Source organism: Denticeps clupeoides, chromosome 1, assembly GCF_900700375.1.
Source record: "Denticeps clupeoides chromosome 1, fDenClu1.1, whole genome shotgun sequence".
Taxonomy (NCBI): domain Eukaryota; kingdom Metazoa; phylum Chordata; class Actinopteri; order Clupeiformes; family Denticipitidae; genus Denticeps; species Denticeps clupeoides.
Genome location: NC_041707.1, coordinates 35,301,357 through 35,325,526, shown reverse-complemented (window position 1 = coordinate 35,325,526; position 24,170 = coordinate 35,301,357). Strand labels below are relative to the sequence as shown.

General features: G+C 42.9%; 1 protein-coding gene across 2 annotated transcripts; it reads right to left on the bottom strand.

The window, feature by feature from the left end:
- Positions 1 to 72: 72 nt before the first annotated feature.
- On the bottom strand, positions 73 to 22,475 carry tbc1d19 (TBC1 domain family, member 19). 2 transcript variants are annotated; one of them, XM_028998837.1, is made up of 22 exons: positions 22,395 to 22,475; positions 21,834 to 22,010; positions 21,678 to 21,750; positions 21,558 to 21,603; positions 20,489 to 20,564; positions 18,382 to 18,456; positions 17,902 to 17,965; positions 16,936 to 16,982; positions 16,592 to 16,702; positions 15,070 to 15,142; positions 13,663 to 13,701; positions 11,159 to 11,271; positions 6,630 to 6,704; positions 5,947 to 6,009; positions 4,469 to 4,553; positions 4,343 to 4,420; positions 4,193 to 4,225; positions 3,547 to 3,656; positions 2,878 to 2,969; positions 2,459 to 2,574; positions 2,236 to 2,306; positions 73 to 1,366 (listed from the first exon to the last, which is right to left on the bottom strand). In XM_028998837.1, exons 1-22 carry the CDS (start codon positions 22,458 to 22,460, stop codon positions 1,292 to 1,294), a joined length of 1,758 nt encoding a protein of 585 aa, XP_028854670.1. In that variant the 5' UTR covers positions 22,461 to 22,475; the 3' UTR covers positions 73 to 1,291. The 2 variants fall into 2 exon arrangements, with proteins under 2 accessions (XP_028854670.1, XP_028854678.1); XM_028998845.1 differs by having other exon boundaries at positions 4,343 to 4,387.
- Between the last annotated feature and the right edge of the window lie 1,695 nt (positions 22,476 to 24,170).

The window sequence follows — 24,170 nt, the reverse complement described above, 5'->3', positions numbered from 1 at the left end:
AGAACAACATTTGCACCCTTATTAAATTGAACCGAAATGTAAAAAAAATAAATAAACGTGCGAACATATAAATCAGTTTATACAGCATTACATTTATTTTTCTCACGTTTAGATGTAAAGCTACGGCCAGCGATCTAGCAAACGTTGAATAAATGTCAACGCTGGCTGTACAGTACAGGGCAGTGAGGAACGACATGAAACTGGCACAGGTAAAATAATACTGACAAAACACAGTCACAGTCACCGTGGATAAAGCGTGCATTCAAGGTGCAAAACCTGTTCCGATGGGCTAAGGCTTTGCAGGACTGAAGAGTTTTTCGGTTTCCTGACCTTACGTACATCGACAGGCTTCAACCCGGAAAGAATTTATTTATTTATATATTTATTTTACATAGGAACCCCTCTACATAGACAGCGGTTTGCTGCCTATCAGCACTTAATTAGTAGGCCGCGCTAATTAACAGAGAGGTTCTGCACAGAGAAATCCCCCCCAGGCTGTAATCTCTGACTGACTGCAGTGCTGTAAAACAGATGCCCGAGCATGCTTCAGACAAACATATACACATATCGCATCCTATCTATATCACTATGAGGCATGCGGGGATTTTAAAAGCGCCCGCATTCGGAGACGTCTCACATTTTAAAATAATGTAGCGGAAACGCGTACGAAAAACGTCAAGGAGCTAAAGGCATTTTGTTTCTTGGAGGCATGGTGGAAACACGTGCTTCTGTATCACATTGCAGTAAGCATTTGGCAATTTTGGGACAAAGCAGCAATTCTGTGGAACCTGTGTCTCCTACAAGCCACCGCGACCCCGATAAAAGCCAGAAGAGCGCAGGCAAGGGTGTTATGTATCCATCCTGTGCGACTGTAATAACACACTCTTCAGGTGGGTTCCTAATGAGCCGCCCAGGTCCCGCTGGCAAATGTGCGGAGGGCTTCACGTGGACGAGTCTGGCCGGGGTGAAACTGCTCAAAATGTGCTTCTACAACAAAACTAATATGAAGCTCCCCTAAAATACGCACTATGACACATGGCATAAAGGCTGTAATGGGATAGGTGGTAATGGCTTTTCCTTGTAAGTGCACGGGGTCACATGCAGGCACAGATGAGCAGGAAGTTAGCAGCAGTGCATGGTTCCTTTTTTTTTTTTTATATCTGCACTTCTTCTTTTTCTTCAGTTTTTTTATTTGTCTGTTCATCTTCTTCCGAGGGGTGATGATGTCGACATGGAAACAGCCTTGTTTCTCACCCCTGCCGCCCCCCACCATCCTTTGAGGAACACTGGTTCAGATGACTGTAGCAAAGAGGAAGATCTGCAGCAGGGGCATGACCTTTAGGGTTGAGAGGTCGGCGAGGACGGCCTGAGGGCACAAAAGTGACATTCAGTACGCTGGTGCAAGCAGTAAATGGTTGAGGTTGGGATCTAGCCAGACGGGACAGGAAGGGAGCAAAAATGGAGAAGGGAGGTAAAGTTGAATCCCACCAGGCCGTTTTTCAGACCAAAGCCATATTGGTTTCTCCACGCCATCCATAAGAAGGGCAGCAGGAAGGGGTGGGATGGCGACCAGACCTCCCCTCATGCTCCCCCCACAGTCGAATCTGGCCTTTTGGGATTGTAGGGTGCAGGTTAAATTTAGGCAGAGCCTATCGTGTTTACAGAAAGCCTCTAAAATTTCAGACTGAGGCCCTGTGCTATTAATATTCGCTGTTATGATACCTTCTCCAGTGTACCAGGTTGGTAGATGAGCAAGCAAATACCGCCAGCCAGCATCTTCACTTAGTCTCATAACTGGGCGCCTGTGCGTCACAGCGGATTAGTCCCAGAGAAGCGGGGGGGGTGGCGTGGGTGTAGAGCGAGTTCATGTGAACGTTTACTACAGCTGTCAGTCAGAAAGTCAGATGCAGCTGATGCCACGCTGCCTTCGGTGGAATAGAGCCAGCAAGCCAGCATGCATTAAGAAGTCATGGGATTTAGTGCGTGCAGATGGACCTGAATCCTAATACTGCAGTATTTAAAATCATGATCAAGCAAAAGTGGAGATCTGGAGATCTGGAACTTTCTGGTTTCTTCGGGGTGGGCTTTCAAAAAAAAAAAAAAAGACCCCCACAAGCGGTTTAGTGATGTGCCATATGACTAAGTTACTGGTGCTGGCCACTGCTCAAAGAGGTGCTATTTGTGTCTTCTTCTTCAGACCAACTCCTACACACCCATACACACGCACAGACTTACCTCAGCAGAGGACAGTGATGTCACCTCCATCAGGTTCTCGGCCCGGAAGGCAAACACTGCCGCAGCCAGAACTGTGGAGAAGATCAGACCAGCCTTCCTCACATGAAGCTTCTATTCCTTTTAGTCCCAAAGAAGGTGACCCTTAACCCCAAACATACACTCAAAATGCAGTGGGAATAATGTGTAATGTAAAGTGACTTTATAGCAGATACATATTGTTCACCTGCCACAATTTCCAGGGAGTCATATCCCAGGATGCGGTCCCACAGTAACAGGAGCTGATCGGTGGAAAGGTACCCAGAGAAAGCACGCACCATCCATTTAAACGCAATCCGCAGGCTAGAATAAACGCACAACACCAAAAAGCCATAAGGCATATTCAGAAATCAGCATTCAAACCATCTCAAAAGCTCTAAATGAGAAATGATTGTGTGTTGAAACATTTTGTCACTAGATGGCGCTGCATGTTTAAAAAAAAAAAAAAAAAAAAGGACCTGGTTGTTTGCAGTCCTGGTCTGACGTGTCACCGCTGTGTACTATATTTTCTCATATATATTTTTCTCTATATATCTCATCCAGATGTTTTGTGTATCAGTTGTCAGTGTGGTGCTGTAATTTCGAGACTTTGTGTGGTGAACGCACGGCTGGGCTCCTATCTCTCGGAGGTGGTAGAAGAGCTGGGGAAGGTGTGTCTGCAGGAGCCGCTCAAACTGCAAACAGAGCGACACTATGCCCTGCAACGCAAACACACACTTTATGTCAAATGCCTGCAATCAAACGCGCTACCAAAAAGTCCATTAAAAATGTTCATATATATTTTTCAATTAACCACTTGTTGTAAATTTCCCACTTGTGGGATTAATAAAGGATCATCTTATCTTTTATCATTATGAAAACATGATTTACATCCTCTTTATACATCCACAATAGTGTGCACTCAAATTCCAAAACCTCGTTTTAGAATGTTCCAAAGACTCATGCTCGCATGACACTGAGCACAAAAATTGACCTTTTGTTACCAGTCACACATTTGTTTAAAAATGATTAGAGACCTAGAAATAGAGCAGAATCTTAAATACTCCTTCATCTTACATGTCATAACCTCTCGTTGCTTTACATTTTTCTGATTCCTGAGGCTTTTCTGTTTACGTCCAGGTTAAAATGTGGTCTCAGTTTTTTGGACCCCATTGGTATGTAACATAAATATGAACCTTGCATAAAATCTACAACAGGCTATTTGAAGCGCGGACACACACATAGAGGATTTAAGGTGTGTAGTACATGGGCGGTGTGCGCGGGTGTTACACTGACAGAGGGCGAGGAGGAGATGGAGTGCAGTCTGAAGAAGTAGCGAATGTACATCTCCTTGAAGACGCTGTACAGCTTGCAGGGCTCGTTGTACAGGAAGCACAGGGGGGCCACTGCAGGACACACACAACGCCGCATTACTGCCTCATAAATGCACATAAAAGTGGAACATAAACTGGCGCACTGTTTAAAAGCACATCATTTAAGTTCACAGATCCCACTGAAGGAAGGTGTCGGCCTTGTTTTTCCTCTGGATCCTAAGCAGGACACCCATCAATTCTGAAATATTATCTTTATCATTGTAAGCCAGCGGGGAGAACCTCATTCGCTACAGATTTCGTATCAGAAATCTACCGTAAAAAAAGCTGAAGGAGTCTGAAGGGGGGTGAAGTTTGAACTAGACACAACACAACAGAGAATCAGCTCATCAAAGAGCAGCATTTATTTGTAATTTTTTTTTTGCATACCAAAAAAGTGTGTGGAACATGTGTTCATGTGTGTGTTTGAGGCATAACATCGTTGTTTTATGTAAACTGTACTAAGGCGTTTTATACAACATCATAGGGTCTAGACATAACGTACATCCACTCAAACCCAAATATGGAAACGTCTGAAGAGAAATGTAATAGTGATGCTGTTTCTCACTCACCATACATAGAAAAGCCGTGAAATGGAATAACGCCTACCAAATATAAAAAAGGTAGAGCATATCAGAGTCGCACATTCTACGCATTTATCTCACATGAAACTACAAGCCCATATGTCATATGGAAAAGACGGTTCTGAGAGGCTCTCTCACCATTGGGTGGGTAAACGACGACATAATCTTCCTCTCCTGCTTTACCTGGAACACACAAGCACATAACGCCATACAACCCAGAATTAAAAAACGGAGCGAGTAAGTCAGGGTGAAGAAGCGACCCACCTTGAATGTATGATTTCGGAGGCGTGGCACTGTTGTAGCTGAAATGCTCCAATACCGTTGTGTCGCGAGAGAAGCACAACAAAACCTATGAAGGCACATGTAACACAGGGTGTAACCAAGGGCGTAGCTTTGTCGTGGAAAATGTGTTACATTTCCTGAAATTCTTCACAATATACTCAATAGAACGATGCAATCTGCAAAATTTACCAAATGTGTGGCAGTTACAATTTTATAAAATCTAAAGATTTAAGACATGTGCCCAACTCTCTCTACCATGTGAATAAATGAACGGGCAAAAATGTACAGAAATGCACTTTGACACAATGTCCTGATTCATAAGCAACCAATTTGTCCAATACCTCATTTAAATTGCTCAATATGGAATATGCTTTATTTAACAGTTTGTGGAAACAGGTCCAGCTCTAACAAATTTGGATCTCTAGGCAAGATTTTATGTGTCGCCTCGAGAACACAGCTAGAAAGGCATTTTTTTATGCCTGGGTCCTGGGTGACAGGTGCTTTAAACTGTGTTTTACCACTAAGCGATGCAAAAACGTCTTCGTGGAGGATTGAACAGCGTTTTTTGCTGTTTTCCTGCAACAAAAATGCTGTTTTTTACTTTATTAACTTTAAAACACTTCGTAAACTTGGAGATTGATGGCCTTGTCGGCTTGCCATAGTGTTGGCCTCATAGGAAAGTTAAGTATCATTATTATTATTACTACTACAACTTAATAGGCTTTGCTAAACAGGTAAATTCATGTGGGCTTGTTAGAAACACTTTTTTTTTTCTCCCTCCGTTTGTGGCACCCCCCCTTGGATGGATAGCATTTGCCTATATTGCCTATGCCACGGGCCGGCCCTGCATGGTAATAATGGACATTGACATTCGTTTCTTGTTTTGTAACCATTACTGCATATATAAACAGAGTGACAGAGCTCAAGCCACATTGTGAAACATTTACTGAAGATATGTTTGAAGATGTGTGTCAGGCAGATAGTTTTACCACCTAGGGAGATCACCCAGAATCAATATTTAGAAATCATGCATATGCGTGTGTGTGTGTGTTTGTGTGTGTGCATGTGAGAGATCCTGTACTATATTTGCATTGTTGATCAGCACCTTGGTGACTGTTTAATGTGTGTTTAGTGCTTATGCTCTTGCCCCTGGCTGTTATGTACTATAAAAAAAATCAGCAATCAAGATTTTTAAAGAAATATATGTATAGAGATACTACAAAATGCTTTTCTGACAGTATCGGGCTGATCGGCTCAAGAAAAAATGATCCCTAAAATTTTTGCACAGTCCATTACTGCTTATTACTAATCATTGTGTGTGTGTCTGATTACTAAAATACACATACACAGCGACCTCACCCTTCCAGAGGAATGACATCTCTGAAATTTGACTTGTGTTAAGGCTGCTGTAGTCGCTGTCTTGCTAGTCTGTCTCTATGTGTTACTCTGATAAAACTCACCTGATAGAGAAAATCTTCAAACACAAAGTAGTAGTCGTCATTGCTGGCAGTGAGTTTCACATCCTGATGACACACACACACACAAATTAAGGCTACTTTAGGGTTAAAGTAATAATAATAATTATCATCATCATCATAAGAAGAAGAATTTCTCCTATTTCTCACAATAACCCCCCTCACAATAACCCTTCCTCATCATGATCTTCAAGGGATAAAAGCACCTTGGCCACAAAGTACATGGGCTAAAAGAATACAGCCCCAGGAGAAATGGTACACATTTGTGGAAGCTTTACGATATTTATCTTTCATCTAATTCCAGTGTACTTCTGCTGCAATCTAGGTCTACGTCTAAATAGAATTACCAGCAACTCAAGAAAACATGGCCTAAGGCGGCTGACGCCACTCATTCCTCTCTGCTATAAAAAACCCCAACAAATTGGTAATTATTAATCAGATAAAGCAGAAATCGATATTTATTAAATATGGTGTACTTCCACAATAGTTTATATGGGTAAATGCAATTAAGCTGAAATGAGGGAGCCTGCATAGAAGTTTAGCACACAAAGCAAATCTGAATGAAAGCTTTTTGGAATCAGATGGACAATGGCAGGTAATAAATCTTTGTGAAAGCGATTTTAAATAAAAAGCGCACTTAGAGAATGAAAGTGTGATAGTCTGCGCACCTTGTAGATCAGGTTGTCCACCAGCAGGTCATACTGAATGACTCCTGCTTTTAGCTGGTCATAGTTCAGGATATCCTGACAGAAGACACAGAAGATATTCATGAGGAGACCACAATACCACCATTACGCAATGCTACGTTTGGCTTTTTCAATACAATATTGAATATTGAGGCCTCATCAATACTGTTCCCATATGTTTTAATAAAAAATGTTTATTTTGACCACTTAGAATAGGAATAAAACTGCTCAAAGGACTACCCTGCAGGAAGAAACATTTCATGTGCATAGTGCAAAAAGCATGCACATGAAATCTATTTTAAATAGGTAGGTAGATCAATTCCAAATTTGTAACAAATCTTTCGTGGTATAACACATGCATATGTAGACCAATGGCAGAGGCAAGGGTGGGAAAGCTGCTCAGATGGGGAGATTATCTGGTCTTTCAATAAAAAAAAAACACAGACAACTATTTAATTTTAAAATGTCTGTCTAAGGTCTGATTCAGATGATGAAAAGCGCTGTTACTATTTCTACTCGTCTGTTTAAAATAAATAAATAAATAAATGTCCATGGAACAAAAATGCATCATACAAATTGTCCCTACAACTCCTTCACTGTCTGTCTCCATCTTTATATAGGTACGGGGTATGTGGCTAGGATTAATCTTTCGCTGGGGTCATAAAAAGTTAACTGGAATAATTAACGTGAAATATCTTTGAATTACATTTACAGCATTTATCAGATGCCCTTATCCAGAGCAACTTAGGGTTAAATGTCTTGCTCAGGGACACAGTGGTAGTGAGTGGGGTTTGAACCTGGGTGCGTGTGTTACCCACTAGGCTACTCTACTACTACCCTGTAGAAATAGATATCCAAATTAATGCATTCATTTTGAAAGCACTCTTTTTAAAGGAGTACTTTGATATAAACGCTGCCTCGTGGCCACCCAGCCAGTGTAACTAACTGGCGTAAATAGTAAAGCTGTCAAAAGAGACTGAGTGCAAGGTATGTGTTTCTATTAAATCAGCCCATAGTAGCCATAGTCTGTAGTAAAATGCACAGCTATCTGTCTTCCAGGTCTCCAGGGTCAGCTAAGGTTACAGCAGTGGTTTATTGGCGTGAAGAGCAGTCAGCTGAGCCTGCTGTTTATTACCCGCCACACTGAAGTAGGCCAGGAAAAGGGCTCAGACCGTAGGATGATTTAACTGCCCGGTCCCTGTTGATTTTTATGTCAATGGAGAATAGACAGATCTCAACCATCCGAGCCCTATAATCTGATTGCCAAGATAGATAGGCCTACTACCTTTTGGGAAATGGTTTTGCAGCATAAAATCCTCCGACAAATATTTTTACAACATTTAACTGTAATGAAAACAAAAGAGGAAGGAGGAGACCTGGTCCCAAAAATGCATTCCTTAATCTCGTAAAAAGTACCCCGAGCTCGAGCAGCCCGAGCCTTGTCCGAACGCCGCCTGTCAGACATTTACACTGCTGGATTGTGCGCGTAACTCATTGCCAAGCAATCTGGGAGCTAAAAAGTCAACGGCAGTTTAAACAGAGACCGTGAGTGGCACCCAATGTTTTTAACGTGGCCAATAGCCATTTTCATTTTGGATGTTGAAATGGTTATTGTGATTGTATATGCATTGTAAGGACACTAAGGACACAAACAAGCATGAGACAGTAGACCGACTGCATGGGGCTGCCGTCCTCAATTAAAAAAAAAAAAAATCGACGCGGTCATGTTTGTTCTCCCGACGCCACCACAGGCATGCAACACTATCCAGACCTGCCCTCTGGTCCCCATAATGACACATGAGGGGGCTCCATCATCTCAGAGCTGGCAGCGGACACCCGACTCAAACAGACATGCCAGGGGAGGAGGCTGAGGAGACTCTGGGCGGGTGATGCCACACATGGAGCTTGGCGGGCGACTGTGTTTGAGATAAGTTGAGATAAATGGCTGGGCTGTGACTTGTTCAGCAGTAAACATGAGACTGATTTACTGAGCAGGGAGGGTGTCCTCATATCCAGTACTCAAAGCAGGGGGGTTGCAGTCTCGCACAGCAAAATTAAATATTCAAGGTTTTTCTCACTTTTACAACATTTTTATTAGTTGAAAAAAGTTCTGTGAATGAGCTGTTTGTATTGTATTGATATTAAATTTACTGTTTAATATACATTAAACAGAATAGTGGCAAATATTCTGGTTTAGGGGAGTGGCTAGTGATCAATCTTGGACCAATCGCCTAACTGGTCCATAGGGAATTATAAGAACCCGATGATCAGACGGGGGTGTTCCTTCTCTCTGGCTGGCAGGACAATGCATTTCTAATGCTAATCATTTCTTTTTCGGTTTCTACTTTTGCTTTTTTTTTTTTTTTGCATATTATTCTTTAATAAAAAAACGGATTCTTTTCAAATCCACGTATCGTCTACCGTTCATGTTATGGAGCCGTACGAGCCTGGCTGTGTAATCCACTGAAAGCACTAATATTCATGTGTCTTTGTGTATGTACAGTTGTAAACTTTATTGATTTTTTTGATTGATATTGCCATGTCTCACTGTCTCAATGAGAATGTTTTTAAGCTGTATTTTTGCGTAGCCATAGATAATAATTGAATCTACGTGTGCAACATTGTATAATTGCATTGAATGCATGGAGCCACTGAGCCTTTGTTGTTATTAAAAAAAAAATGAATGCAAAATTCTATATTTCATATGAATTAGATTTATTATAATAACTCTGTCCACCCCATCTATCTTCTGTAAGCGTGCCCAGGGTTGCTGGAGCCCATGCCAGCAACCATCATTTGCAAGTCTGGAACAAACCTCAGACCGGATCACAGTCTATTGCCGTTAACTGGCCTATATAAAGTGTTGTTGGCCAGCAAAACACTTCACCTGATATGAATGTTTGGTAAATTCCATAAGCCTTCATGAGATTATTCATATGCGTAATATGAACATATAAGTGTGTTTGTGTGTCGACGCCTGGGCCAGTACCTGTAAGAGTGAGCTAAAATGTTTACAGCGTGGGATTTATACAAATCTGAGACCACCGCACGAATAAACCACGTGCACACAGAGCCACAGGGGAGGGACAGTTTGAGTGCAATAAACAAGCCCCCTAACCAGCCTTGTGGAAGTTAAAATAGCATCAATCATTAACTTGGCTTGACACCTAAAAACACCGAATTCTGCCTGGGAACTAGGCATCTGTGTGCATAGGGTCAGTATGTGTGCAATAGTTGGGCGTGAAAGCCGAATCACACCTTTAAAAAAAAAAAAAAAGCCTTTTTTTTTATTCTATTTGTTTGAGAAAATAGCACGGGCTACACATTCTTAATTTCAAGCAGGTTCAAATTCTTCAGGTGATTGCCACTTATCACTGGGCCACCAGGGAAAATGTTGATGGGTCAAATTTTCCATTTTGCCCCCATTTACATTCAGTGTATGAGTGGATGTGGTACAAAATGTTATTATTCTGAAATATGCAATATCGACTTTTTCTGATGAATAAAGGAAGATGCATCAGAAAACAAACTGCTGTTTTGAGGGTATAGCTTGTAGCCTTTTTGACTGCCTTGGCATTCATGATGAAGACCCACTAGAATAAAACAATTTCATAAGCGGGGTACGGATTGCAAAGACTGTGGCATTTTTACCAGATGTTCAGGCCAACTATCGAAAGATTCAGAAGAGCCTCAGTCATGCTGATATTATTATTATACCGATATTTTCTGCCCAATATCAGGTTGGTACTTGAACTTGACCAAATACCCCAAATACTTTAACGTGATGTTGGTCTGTTCAGTCAGAACTGTGCAGCCAGTTACTGCACAAAAATGTGCTATTGTTGTCAGCAAGTTAGTGCTTTTCAGGCTTTATATCGACATGAGCAGGGAAAGATGCTTATTGCTGTGACGCAGACACTGCTCCACTTTCTCCTGCAGGATTAAGAGCATGAATGATGCAGGACTCTCTAGCCCTAAACAAAATAATATATGTCCCAATGAGACTGTAATTTAGTGTTCCAATACATCTGGTAAAACAAAAGACTAGATTTAATATCAAATGAAAATAAAAATCAATCACTATGATTAAAGTGGTATCATAACATGCCTGTTCGATATGATTGGGGCATCTTCTTAGTGTTTTACTCTCTCAGCTGCCCCCAACTGTTCACATTTGAAAGTGAAGTGATTGTCAGTGTGATGCACAGCAAGCACAGCATACGGTGACACAACGGAATGTGTCCTCTGCATTTAACCCACCACCCTTAGTGAGCAGTGGTCAGCCATGAAAGGTGCCCGGGAGAGGTGTGGGGACAGTGCTTTGCTCAGTGGCACCTTGGCGGTTCGGGATTCGAACCCGCAACGTTCCGATTATGGATTCGCTTCCACCACTGCACCACCAATAAGTTGTATTTAAATTTTCATTTAGTATTGGAATACTTATTTGTACCTTTCAGTTTTGCACTGTGAATACTTAATACTGTACTGCAGTCTCTGCACGTTGACGGTACCTCCGGCTCATTGGTGGAGTTGAGGATCAGGGCCCAGAGCTCCGCCCGTAGGCCCGTCGGGCAGCCCTGCCGGCTGTACTGCTGCGCGGCTGCGCTGTCCTGCTCGCTCACCACTGAGCGGGGAAGAGACAAGACAGAGAGGGAGGTGAGACGCTGACGGAGGCAGGGGAAGGAAGACAAAGGAGACAGACGGATGCTGCGGATTTACCCACACATTAACAATTCTATTACAATGAATTTGAGAAATCGCCGCGATTATTGCAGCAGCCATGTACACACATTAATTGGATTAGATTAGCTGAACTGCACCCGAATCTTTGCACCCGAGTGCTTTTTCAAGGTCCTCAAGGATGGACAACATAACATGCATAACATAAATGCAATATCTTCTTAGTCAGTTTGAACTTGGCCAGGTCACTGTTGTCTCATTTATACTTGGTGAGAAAATGGGCAACCATGAAGAAAGTGCTCTTCCTGGATAGGGACTTACAGTAGTTCAGTAGTTACAGGGTTTTAAGAGTCTTACTCAGGGACACAATGGTACTTAGTGGGTGACATTTACATTTACATTTACATTTACGGCATTTGGCAGACGCCCTTATCCAGAGCGACTTACAACGTGCTTTCAAGTTACCATCGATGAAGAGATCAATTCCGGTTCACTAGGACCCCAACTATGAATACATCTATTTAGTTCACTCTGTTGTAGATTCTGTACACAAAGTTCGACAACAAGAAAATTACAATTTAATCTAAATATTCTTTAAAGAGGAAGGTCTTGAGCTGTCGTTTGAAGGTGCTCAGTGACTGAGCTGTTCTGACCTCGAGGGGAAGTTCATTCCACCACCGAGGGGCCAAGACGGAGAAGAGTCTAGATGAATGTCTTCCTTTTACCTTCAGAGATGGAGGGACCAGGCGAGCAGTACTGGAGGCTCGGAGTATACGAGGTGCAGTGCGAGGTGTAATAAGGGCTGTGAGGTAGGATGGTGCTACTCCATGTTTGGCTTTGTAGGCCAGCATCAGTATTTTGAACCTGATGCGTGCAGCTACTGGGAGCCAGTGAAGGGAACGTAACAGAGGGGTGGTATGGGAGAATTTGGGGAGGTTGAAGATCAGTCGTGCTGCTGCATTTTGTATGAGTTGAAAAGGTCGGATGGTACATAGTGGTAGACCAGCTAGAAGGGAGTTACAGTAGTCCAGTCGTGAGATTACTAAGGACTGAACCAGTAGTTGGGTGGCCTGGGTTGACAGATAAGGGCGAATTCGTCTGATATTGTAGAGAAGGAATCTACATGAGCGGGAAAGATTGCTGATGTGAGTTGAGAAGGAGAGTTGGTTGTCTATTGTTACCCCAAGGTTGCGGGGTGACTTTGCGGCACGTTTGAATGCAGGTTTGTTACCCACTAGGCTACCACCATCCTATCGTGATGGAGAAGCACTGAATGAACACTGACGTCTGATTCTGAAACCACACTGGTTTACATTGAACTAATGGGAACGCTGGCAGGGTTGATTACATCATTGATCACATTTTGGTTCTTCAGTGGATTCATATCTGAGATTGAGTCAGCGGCACTTTTGTAACACAACATAAATTGTGTTTGCTGTAAAAATGTTGGTTCTAAGTAGAACATTTTTGCTTCAACCTGTTTGTCCATAACTCAGTGTTGAATTAATCAAGGTGCGAGAACTAAATTTTCGGGTGAAATTTCAGACTTTTTGAACCTCTTTTCCCATGTACTGAATATTAAGAAGAGCGTGGCAGAGAGTGGCCGAATAACACATGTAAACACCTCCATCAAACTAATCACATTAATCCGGTTATTCAAGGTAATTACTGTGTGCACATTGTTACTGCGGAGGCAGAAAAAGACACCATGAGAAGAAGAGATGAATATCAGAATTATGGCGAACGCCTTTAATGTCTCTTTTATTCCAAACACGTTGCTCTCCAGGACCTGGCATCGCTCCGTTATAACCTTTCTAAAAAATAAACAGCCGGGTCCTTATGCCCTGTCTCTCCGGGCTCACGTGTGGTTTTTAATTCGGCCGCTTTGTGTGTAAACACATTCCGCCCACGGCCCTCGAGCCCAAAGCGGTTGAATATCGTCCCCAGGAGTCAGACGGCTCTTCATTAGGTGCACATCCCTCAGGAGTGTTTACCCTCCGCCGGCGTAAAACTGCAAACACGCCGTGCCACTGTCCCGAGTGCAAGCGCTAACACTCTCTAGTGTGTGAAGGAGGGGGATTTTTCGAGGACGGTAGGAGGACAGGAGGATGCAACGGGGGGATTCTGACAGCCTGACTTGGGACTGGAGGGCTGACGAATGGCCCAAAATATTTGTGCGTCTTTTTATGTGTGTGAGTTTTTTTTTTTCTTTTCCCCCCCAAAGCAAACTGAGCACATTTGTCCTTGACATCCACAAAACCTTTCCCCCTCACCACCGGAAAGCGTTAGAATTTTATCACTGATGCTTGCCAGTGAAACTAAATAAATCCCTTACCTCTCTTTCCAAGGCGAACATGTTCGCTTTCAAATAGATCTGGGGAGGAAAAGAAAAGAGAATAGAGATTTATAGTCCGAGATTGTACGTGTGCATGAGTGTGTGTGTGTGTGTTACAATTTTAGCTGAATGACAAACAGCACCAGTGGTCAGACGACCAGTGTATGGCTCAACACTGATAAGTTATCAATAGAGCAGCGGCATGTTACTATTTAAAATTATGGCCTGCGCAACACCGGAATATTTAGAATAACTAGTAATGGGCAAAGCAATAAATTGTGCTCGTAAAAAAGGCTGGATAAAGGATAATATCAGTGGAATGCAATGGTAAAATAAAATAAAAAAACTTCCTGACCTTTTACTGGCGGTGAAACGCACTATAAACACTGCACACATCATTAAATTAACTTGGTCATAATATTCCTATGGAACAGAATTTGCAGGGAAAGTTTTTCATTTTCATTTCGTTATGGCTCTTGCATAAATAATACATAAATATCGGTACATTGAATAAACCACATGCTCACCACACACCACAGCTCTCTCAAAACATTACTAGAAAATGGCTTTTGAGGTAATAAAACAAATACACTGTAAGTGTAATTTAATGTTGTATGTGAAATCATATGCCTTCATCTCAGCATAAAAGATTCATTACCGCCCTACAAGCACCTTTTTTTTCAACGCAACGTGAATGTCAATGTACCAAAAACACCTGACATAATGTGTTAATAATGTCTTACTACTGTATGCGTATGCTCCCACGTGTTCTGTGTGTCTGGCTGTGTTTTTGTGTCCTGTCTCGTTTAGGTTGACTTCGTGGGAGGAGTTGAAGCCTACCAGCTCCGCCTACCATCTGCCTATTGGTCACCTCCACCTATATAAAGAGACATCGGATGGTGTTCAGGAGGTCCCCAGGGTATGCTAGGCCCTTACTCTTTTGGGAGGTCCCCAGGGTCCACAGAGACCTTTCTTGTTGCTTTGTGTGATAGACTCCTTAGTTGTTAGACTGTGTCAGCCTGTTAGCTCTATGTGACCTTTTTGTTTACTTTTTTTGCGTGTTTGAGTTGTCCCCGCTGGACCATCCCTTCCTTTAGGCTGTACTAATGTTTGTTAGCTGTGCTGTGAGTCCGCTGTTACTTGTACCTGTTAGCTCACCGTAAATAAAAGCACCGTTTGTACGCTTTGTTCGGTCCTGTATGTAACAGTGGACGTCCTCCTCTCCACACCCTATTTGTGTTTCTTAGACCCCTAGACCTAGGTACGTGACACTACAGACCGTATAACCATTTCCCTGTGATGACACTGTGAAAAAGCAGCACATTGAATGGGGTTTGGCCTCATAACTCCAGACTGTGGTGAGTGTGTAAAAGTGCTGATGAAAAAGAAAATCAGAAAGCTCCATACCTGCTGGGACATGTGTGTGGTCGTCAATGCCAAGTTGGCCGATGTTCAGTGCCAGATCGGCGAAAGCTTCTCTCTATGGAGGAGTATGTACACAAATGTATACTTTATATGCAATTTTACCCACTTTCAGGAGTCAAGTTCTTGGATCATTGAAGTGCCAGACTGCTACGGGACCTTTAACTGGAATCAGTTAACAATTTCCGCAGAGCGGACAAGCTTTGTTTATATTAATAGGTTCGTGTTAAAAAACCTGCAGACAAACATGTACTCAACAAATCTTTACAGCAGTTCCAAAGCGGCATTAACAATAAACTGAACTTTATCAAGTGAATCCCAATGTCTGGCCATCTCTGTTCTGATCCCAACATTGCACTCATTTACACATTTTATTTATGGCCACATTTACATTTATCCAGAATGACATAACGGCTTTTAAATGATCAGAGAAAATATGATCTGTAAATAACATTAGCTTAATAAGTCTGAACCCAACTTTTAATAAATATTCATAAGAAGCCTTTTTAATCAAAGTATTTCCTTGTAAGAAAATGTTTTAGTTTGCGTTTGCATTTCAGGCCTGTTCTGTTTTCATAACTGATGCACTAAATGCACTAATACTAGACTTCCTGGATTGTCGAAGGAGACAAAAAATAAAAAGTAAAATGATCGGCCATTTGCAAGTTGCAGTGGGGCAGTTGATAGTATTAAAGCAGAATATGATTCTGGTTCTGGTTGTAAATTTTGTAAGCTAAAACACTATAGGATTGTAAAATGAAGCTCTTCACAAGACAAAATGGTAAAACAAATAAAGAGCAGAAGAAGGTGGACGACGGCGAAAAGTTGGAATATCAAATATAAAATGCAGAGAACTCTGGGTAAAGTGGTAGGATGTGGGGTCTGAACCTGTGGTCGTCTACTTCATACCCACTACACTGCTGCCACTGTCAGCACATATCATTATAATAACATCACACATTTATAATTGACTACAAACGTTTAACTAATTAATCACTTTTTAATTCTATGTTAATCCAATTGCGATAAATCGAAACTAATTTTGTAAGACTAAAGCTTGCAATACTATATAAAAATACTACAGAAGGACACGTGGGAAAGCGTCTAATGTCGTAACGGTAAACTCGTCAAATATATGCAAAGGTGTTACCTTGAAATGAGTGAAGTCATGCACTGCCAGACTGAATTATGGGTCGGTCTCTTTCTGTTGCATGCAGTGCTTGCAGTAGAAATTATTTACTTAAAAATGATTTGCAGCGATTAACATATCAATCTTACATTTACAGCATTTACCAGACGCCCTTATCCAGAGCGACTTACATCAGTAGTTACAGGGACAGTCCCCCCCTGGAGACACTCAGGGTTAAGTGTCTTGCTCAGGGACACAATGGTAGTAAGTGGGATTTGAACCTGGGTCTTCTGGTTCATAGGCGAGCGTGTTACCCACTAGGCTACTACCATCCCTACCACCACCCCCACTACCAATCTTGACAGCCCTAATGCTCACCATCTGGGCGACATCTTGGACATTGAGAGGCACCTGGATCAAACCCCATTGGCTCTGCGCTCCCACCTCCTCGCTGCGGTCATGATTCGGGTTCCGCAAACTGATAAGAACCTGGGAGGAACACAGCACAGGATGCACACGTCCTCCTTGAAGCTAGCAATGCTCCGACCCCTCCTACACCAGGTCCCAAAAATCCCATCACAAATCCTCTTTATATAATACTGGTAGTAAAAAAAAACAAGAGGCGCATGCCACGCTGGTCGAATGCGGAATATACCGTACGTCCGACTGGCCACCAATTCTGGAACCTGGGAAAGAGACTTGGAAAGGTCAGCAAGACTAACCTCCAGAAAGTCTTTAGGGGCGTACACAGGCCTGAACTGACTGAGGTCTGCAGGAGACAGAAAGCAGGCGTGTTATTACTGGAGCCCCTCAATGCATTCATTCATGTGACATTTATCTTTTCACGAGACGTTATAGCGCACGTATGTGATCCCCTTCGGATAAAGGAACCACAGCCCTGTCTAGTAAACATCTACGGTCCCCTCTTAAATACGGCTGGGCATTTGGAAAGGCTACCGGCGCGCTCTTCCGAGGCGAATCCCAAGCGTGCGTTGTTAAGAGCGGGATTTTGACTGTTCCGGAGGGTTCCGCTCATTATCGAGACAGAACCCAGAGGTCTGGACGCACTCCTGCTTTTGTTAAAAGAGAGGGCCTGTTTATGCGGCAGTCCAGCGCACACTTATAAATGTTATCTTAGCGTCCGAGCGCAGATAGCATTGTTAGGGGAGCTGTTATGTTACGCAGGAAATTGTGTACCAGCAAAGGTCCCACTGTGTAAACCAGGAGCAGGCAGACACACACACACACACACACACACACACACACATGCACATATACACCTTATGCAAATAGATATTAGATGCCAATATGTGAGCTTTTGTCAATATACACTGAGAACAGTACAAGATGCACCTTTATAAAGGGAACATATGAGGATGTTTGGAGGGCTTTAAGATCATTTGTGACTATTTGCATTCCTACTGACTGAAGCTAATGAGTCTCAGTTTGGAGGCAAATGTCAATGGGTTTGTGTGTACTTGAAAACTTTGACGTTTTGTTTATTTATTTATTTTTGCTAGTGCTCATTGCAGAAAAAAAAATCTTATTTAGAAACGCAATAAGAGAACCCGGCCACTGGGCATGCAGGTAACCGTAGCAGCCTCTGTCCCATCAAGGGTCATAAATCACGGTCCATACAAAGATTTATATTTTCTGTGTGTGTGTGTGTGTGTGTGCATAGAGATGACCTGGCTCATCTGTTCCCATCTCGTTCCATTTGTTAGACAGCTCTTTTTGTTCAGGAGCAGGTCTCTAAAAAGCAAAATGAATGAGTATATGAACATACACAAGCCACAAGTATATTTGTACTGAAAAAAATATATGCAGGAAAAAAAACTAACAAAACTATGTACAAGTGACACACAACGCATGCTCAGATGACAGCTCTTGTCGTGGGAGTTCCCTGATCCTGACCATAAATATGTTTAGCTTCCCCTGTCATAATTATTTAGGCCTGGCTGTAAACTTGGACAGAAGCTCATCTAAGGAGATTTGGGATAAAGTGTTTGTGAAAGTATCTTTTGCAGAAGGGAGCTGCAAAAACCATAAAAGCAGCATGCGAGTCGGCTCAAAAACTAGCGCACGTTCAGTCCAGGAGCCAAAACGAGTGAAGTTGATCCTCAAAAGAAACAAACGAGACAGCGCACAGGCACCGCCCCTCATCTCACCTTCCGTGCCAGAGGCACTCCCAGCTCAGTAGACATGCTGTTGAGACTCTTCAGGATTCTCCTCTCCCAGCCAGCCTGCAGCAACAGACACACACACACACACGCTCGGTCCTATCCGCAATAATGGTGCACGCGGTATATAAAACTAGTACAAGTGTAAGTAGTACACAGTGGTTGGACTAGCGGGTGACTAATCAGAATGTCAGAATGCCACTGAGCAAGGTACCGTCCCCACACACTGCTCCCCGGGCGGCTTTCATGGCCGCCCACTGCTCACCAAGGGTGATGGTTAAATGCTGTGCTTGCTGTGTATCACAATGACAATCACTTCACTTTCCACATGTGCAATAAATGTTACACAGACAAATGTGATAGTGTGCACAAACACTGTAACACACTGTGTTATATATATGCAAAATATATACAGGTTGGGCCATTTATATGGATACACCTTAATAAAATGGGAATGGCTGGTGATTTAAACGTCCTGTTTGTGGCACATTAATATATGTGAGGGGGCAAACTTTTCAAGATGGGTGGTGACCATAGTGGCCATTTTGAAGTCGGCCATTGGATCCAACTTTTGTTTTTTCAATAGCAAGAGGGTCATGTGACATCAAATGTATTGGTAAATTCACAAGAAAAACAATGGTGTGCTTGGCAACTTTATTCTTTCATGAGTTATTTACAAGTTTCACCAATGTCACCAACCATTCCCATTTTATTAAGGTGTATCCATATAAATGGCCCACCCTGTATCTACACATGTATGAAGTGAAAAATACAGATGGTACAGACATACAGCCAAAAGTTTGGACACACCTTTTCATTCAACACATGTGGAGTTATGTACTTAACAAAAAAGGTGAAATAACTGAAAACATGTTTTATATTCTAGTTTCTTTGCTCTGATTACTGCTTTGCACATTCTTGGCATTCTCTCGATGAGCTTCAAGAGGTCGTCACCTGAAATGGTTCTCCAACAGTCTTGAAGGAGTTCCCAGAGGTGTTTAGCTCTTGTTGGCCCCTTTGCCTTCACTCTGCGGTCCAGCTCACCCCAAACCATCTGGATTGGGTTCAGGTCCGGTGACTGTGGAGGCCAGGTCTCCACTTTTTGTTAAGTACATAACTCCACATGTGTTAATTCATAGTTTTGGTGCCCTCAGTGAGAATCTACCAACGTAAATGGTCATGAAAATAAAGAAAACACATTGAATGAGAAGGTGCGTCCAAACTTTTGGCCTGTACTGTATATCATTATACACTCAAAAACATGCACACAAACACACACAAGCAACAATCTAATACACATTTCCACAGTAATTCCTGCAGAAGGATCACAATGCCATAATAGAGCAACTAACTGCACATGTAGACACATGGGAGACAACTTGTTTTAAAGGTCCTCTAACATGGAAATGTCACTTTGTGAGATTATTTAACATTAATATGAGTTCCCCAAGCCTGTCTAGGGCGTGGACAGAAATGGCTAGAAATTTTGGAATTTGGAATTTGTCCCCTTATGTTGTCATAAGAGGATTTATATATTGTCTGTGCCAAACAATGTGTTTGGTGAGTGTTGTTGACTAGGCCCGCTCACTTATAGGCCGCTCTACTCCTAATTAGCATTTAAGGCTACACACACCAAAACTTCACTTCCTGGGGAAATCTCATTGTGGGACTGGCTCAAAGTGGCAGTAATTCTGCAAAGAGACTTCAGATACAGTATTAGTGGACCACGAAGACCCATATGAAGGAAAAAAAGTCAGTGGACCTTTAAAACAGACAACACGTATGTGTGTACAGTGATGTTTACTGTGCTTCTTTCCAGCTATAATAATACATTTATGTCTAGATCAATTACACTATAACGCCTTATTGAAGATGCATCGCCTATATGTGCCATATACACCTGTGTGTAAAAAAAAAACAAAAAAACACTACAATAAAAATTATTTTGCAGCTTCTTCCAATCCAGACACAAATATAAAAGGTGGGAGTTGCGAGGAAATAAAATAAAAAAAAACACCAATAGAATATTCAAGGAAAATCACACACAACGACTGACACAGAGCTGGTGGAGATGGATGCAGAGAGACAGACCCACCTGGGCCTCACGCATGTATGCCAGCGGCTCTTTAGCGTGTTCAGGGGAGGCAGCAGGATGCCCGGGTGGCGGCAGACTGCAAGAAACACACACACACACACACACACACACGCGCGCGCAAACACACTGAAATTAAGTGCAGATATAAGACAGAATATGCGGCCTTCCTGGGGGCTTAAAGACTCTGTTTACTCCTCATGTCTCCGGAACTTAAACTCAACAACGGACAGGCGCTCCGCACATCAGGATAAATGGGTCAGCATCCAGCGACAAATGAGAAGCATCACAGTCGAGAGCAGGTTGACAAGATCCGGACTTCCTTCTCACACACACACACACGCTCGCCAGCTGCAGCGTGTCTCCTGTCCTTGTCCCACTTAACATCCAACTCAAAGATCCAGTCCGTCTGTCTCGCAAAAAAACAAAAGAAACAAAACGAAAACACCTCACCCAGCTCCCACCTAAACACGCGGCGCCCAGGTGGCTCATGCTATAGGAAGGAAGGCATCATTTCACGTATTTAAGCCCCCGGGCGGGACCGTTTGTGACTTTTCCAGAAGCCTGCGGAGAGGTAAGTCATAATGCTGCCCTTCGGGCTAAATGCTTTCAGGCCATAAACGGGCACTAAACATCCAAGTTGCCTGATAGCAACAGAATAAGAAGTCCGTTGCCGTTACTAACAACAGTAGGGGTGTCAGCAATATACTGTGATTTATTGCATCGGCTCGGCTGTATATAAATTTAGTCCAAAATTCAGTTCTGCGTTAAGCTGTTTTGGCTGAATTATTAATGTAATGTTGTCCACACAGACCGTACACGGCATCTTGCATCTCAGCTCTGTTTTTACATTTCCGGTGAACCTTAGAATGTCGTACAAATATCAAATATACCTGATATAATCGTGTGCCTAAACAAACCCCTAAAAAAATAGGATTTCATTCCTGGCCATGCAGGATTTGCAGTGTCGAATTTATACCATAAATTCCAGTTCATACCAGCGTCACAGAATGGAAATCTTGTGCGTTGTCTGTGCCTGAACAACAATATCGTTTTTTTTTTTTCTACGTACACGTGTAATTCTCTGTAGACGGCATTCTGCAGTTTTCTCTCCCAACCTGCACGCAGACAAGAGATCAGTGTTACAGACGGATGGCGGTTCCCGCATCCATGCATTTGCGGGGCGCCGCACCTGACGCCGCCAGGAAGCGCCGCACGTCGTCTCTCAGCGATCCGACCGCGATGTCCGGACGGCGCAGGCCCTCCTGCAACAAGGAGAGCGCGTCAGGGACGAGCGGCGCGGCGCGGCGCGGTGCGGCGCGGCGGCGCGGCGGGGAGGGACGCTCACTTTGGCCTCCCTCTCCAGCTGGGAGTGTAGACGCGTCGCCTTCAGCCGCCGGACCACCTGGGCGATGGCGAGCGACAGCCCCGCGCCCTCGTCCATCACTTCGGCCGGGACGCGGACGCCTGGACGTCCGCAGGTGCGCCGCCTGCCTCCGTAACTTGGCAACCGAGGCGCCGGCGCCTACGGGAAACAGGGACCGGGAACTTTGGTTCCTACCCACGCACAATTTTACAAAATTGTAAAGCAAATCCGTCTCAACTTGCTAGTTTCGTACTTTTATTAAGCGTACAGTGTCCAGACATGTTTTGATTGACAACCTTACAAAGCTATTCTTATATAATGGGTTATTAAGGAAATCATTCAAACCCTTACATATAATATATACATACACTACTCACAAGAAGTTAGGGATAGTTATTTACATGAGTCCTTTTCCTAGTCGCTCTGAATTTTAATGAAATAGGTTCAAGTTCCCTTTGATATTACTAATAATGTATGAGAAGAAACATTCTCATTAGTTTAATATTTATTACTCCAAAATATTGACCTCAGCGTATCGCTCACCTCGCCTTCTCCAGCAACGCTGACGCGACACTCATCAGTGAACAGGACGGTAGACCACTGCTTCATTGTCCAGGCCACGTGGTCTTGCGCCCACTGCAAACGTTCACAGTGGAGTCTTGGTTTCAGTGGAGTCACCTGCAACGGTCGTCTGGCATTCAAGACAAAGCGGTGGAGTCGGGTGCGAATGGTTTGTCTGGAAACCCTAGTACCCCTCGCATCCCGTAAACTTGAGGCAGTTGCATAACGATGTCTGAGTACATAGGTCCTTAGGTTCTGGTCATCATTGCTGTCTGTCACTCCTGGGCCTGTCATGAACTCTGCCAGTAGTTCTGTGTCTTCATGCAAGTCTGCTGATGACACTTTGAGACACCAAGTTCACGAGCAACATCTGACTGCCACCGACCCCAAGGCGTGCCATGGCCAGGTGACTCTGCTCGTCCGTTGACGTTAAGTGACGTTGTGTGTTCATGGCTGTTTGAATGATGAAGTTGGAGTGACTTACTGACAATATCAGGTTTTTGAATCTTATGCCACATTGAGAAAGGTTTTCTGCTGATTTAGGCCCTGTATCTGTACACAATGAGACCATTACATGGAAAACACAAAATGAGGTGTGTCTATCACCCCAATAAAATTGCCTCCCTAAAAATGTCTGAAGTGAAACAAACAGTGTATGTATGATATCCACTAAGTCTCTCACAATATCCTTAACTTATTGTGAGTAGTGTGTGTGTGTATATATTTGTTTGTTTGATAATTTTATAATACACTCATGAAATTAAAATGTTCAAATAAGTGGTCATGAACAATACGTCTGGGCAGCTACAGCCCAAAATTTGATTTAACTATTACAGGAGTGAACATCATAGAAGCACCACTGACCAGTGTACAGTTTGTTCATTTTTAGCATTGGTCACAGCAATTTCCCATGCATGGTTGCTAAAATAAAATCTGAAACATGTCCACTCAAGTGTGAGCCACGAATGCGCTTTAAGTCAGTTTTTTATAATTAAATCTTGATTATTGAAATAATGACTTGCAATAATGAAGAAACCCTTAAGTTTAGGTGGGGGCTGTTTTTATACGCTTTAGGGTCACCAGTTATGTGGCTTACAGTGTTTAACACTATTGTAGTTGTAGTAATCAGATGAAGTGCTTGATTATTAAGAGATTATAATCTAAAACCGACGGATTTGTTTGAGTAATGTTAATCGCTTGAGTCATTTCAAGTGTCCTAAGTACCAGCCCACCAATGTCCTGTTCTTCTGAAGTGTGGACAGGCAGTCTGGTAGTAGCTCTGACTCTGAATGAGCCCATGAGGGTGACGAACCCAAATTGCTCTATTAGATGCCGAGAGCCACTTAGAGCCACCGAGGTCAGACCAAGGGGAACCACGGAGTAGAGGACTGGGAAGGGAGATTGATGAGTGGGAGGTTCAGCATGAGCGTCATTCCCGAAAAAGGGAGGCGGCTCGGCAGACATGCCGTCTACTTCTCCTCGCTTCTTGTTGCAACTTGTTGGATTTCAGGAAATCAAATCAAACCTCAGCCATGTCAATAATGCCTGTAGAACTTACTGTTAATTTACTGCTAAAGAACTCATTAATGTATTCATCATCATAATCATCATCATCATCCTGTAGAAAACTGTAAAGAGGTCATTGATTAGAATGCATCAGCGAGGTAATACAAACAGGGCTGTTTGCCTCCATGCAGGACAGCAGGAACCAGAAAAACCGCATTGGTGTAGGTGCTCATTCCTCAGAAAGCAGTTTTC

Excerpts from the sequence above, each read along its gene's own strand:
- tbc1d19 (XM_028998837.1), bottom strand. The coding sequence starts at position 22,460 with ATGAAGCAGTGGTCTACCGTCCTGTTCACTGATGAGTGTCGCGTCAGC. Across the intron at positions 6,705-11,158 it reads ACTCCACCAATGAGCCGGAG|GATATCCTGAACTATGACCA; the intron begins GTACCGTCAACG and ends GTCTTCTGTCAG. Across the intron at positions 4,554-5,946 it reads TTGAAGATTTTCTCTATCAG|GTTTTGTTGTGCTTCTCTCG; the intron begins GTGAGTTTTATC and ends GTGCCTTCATAG.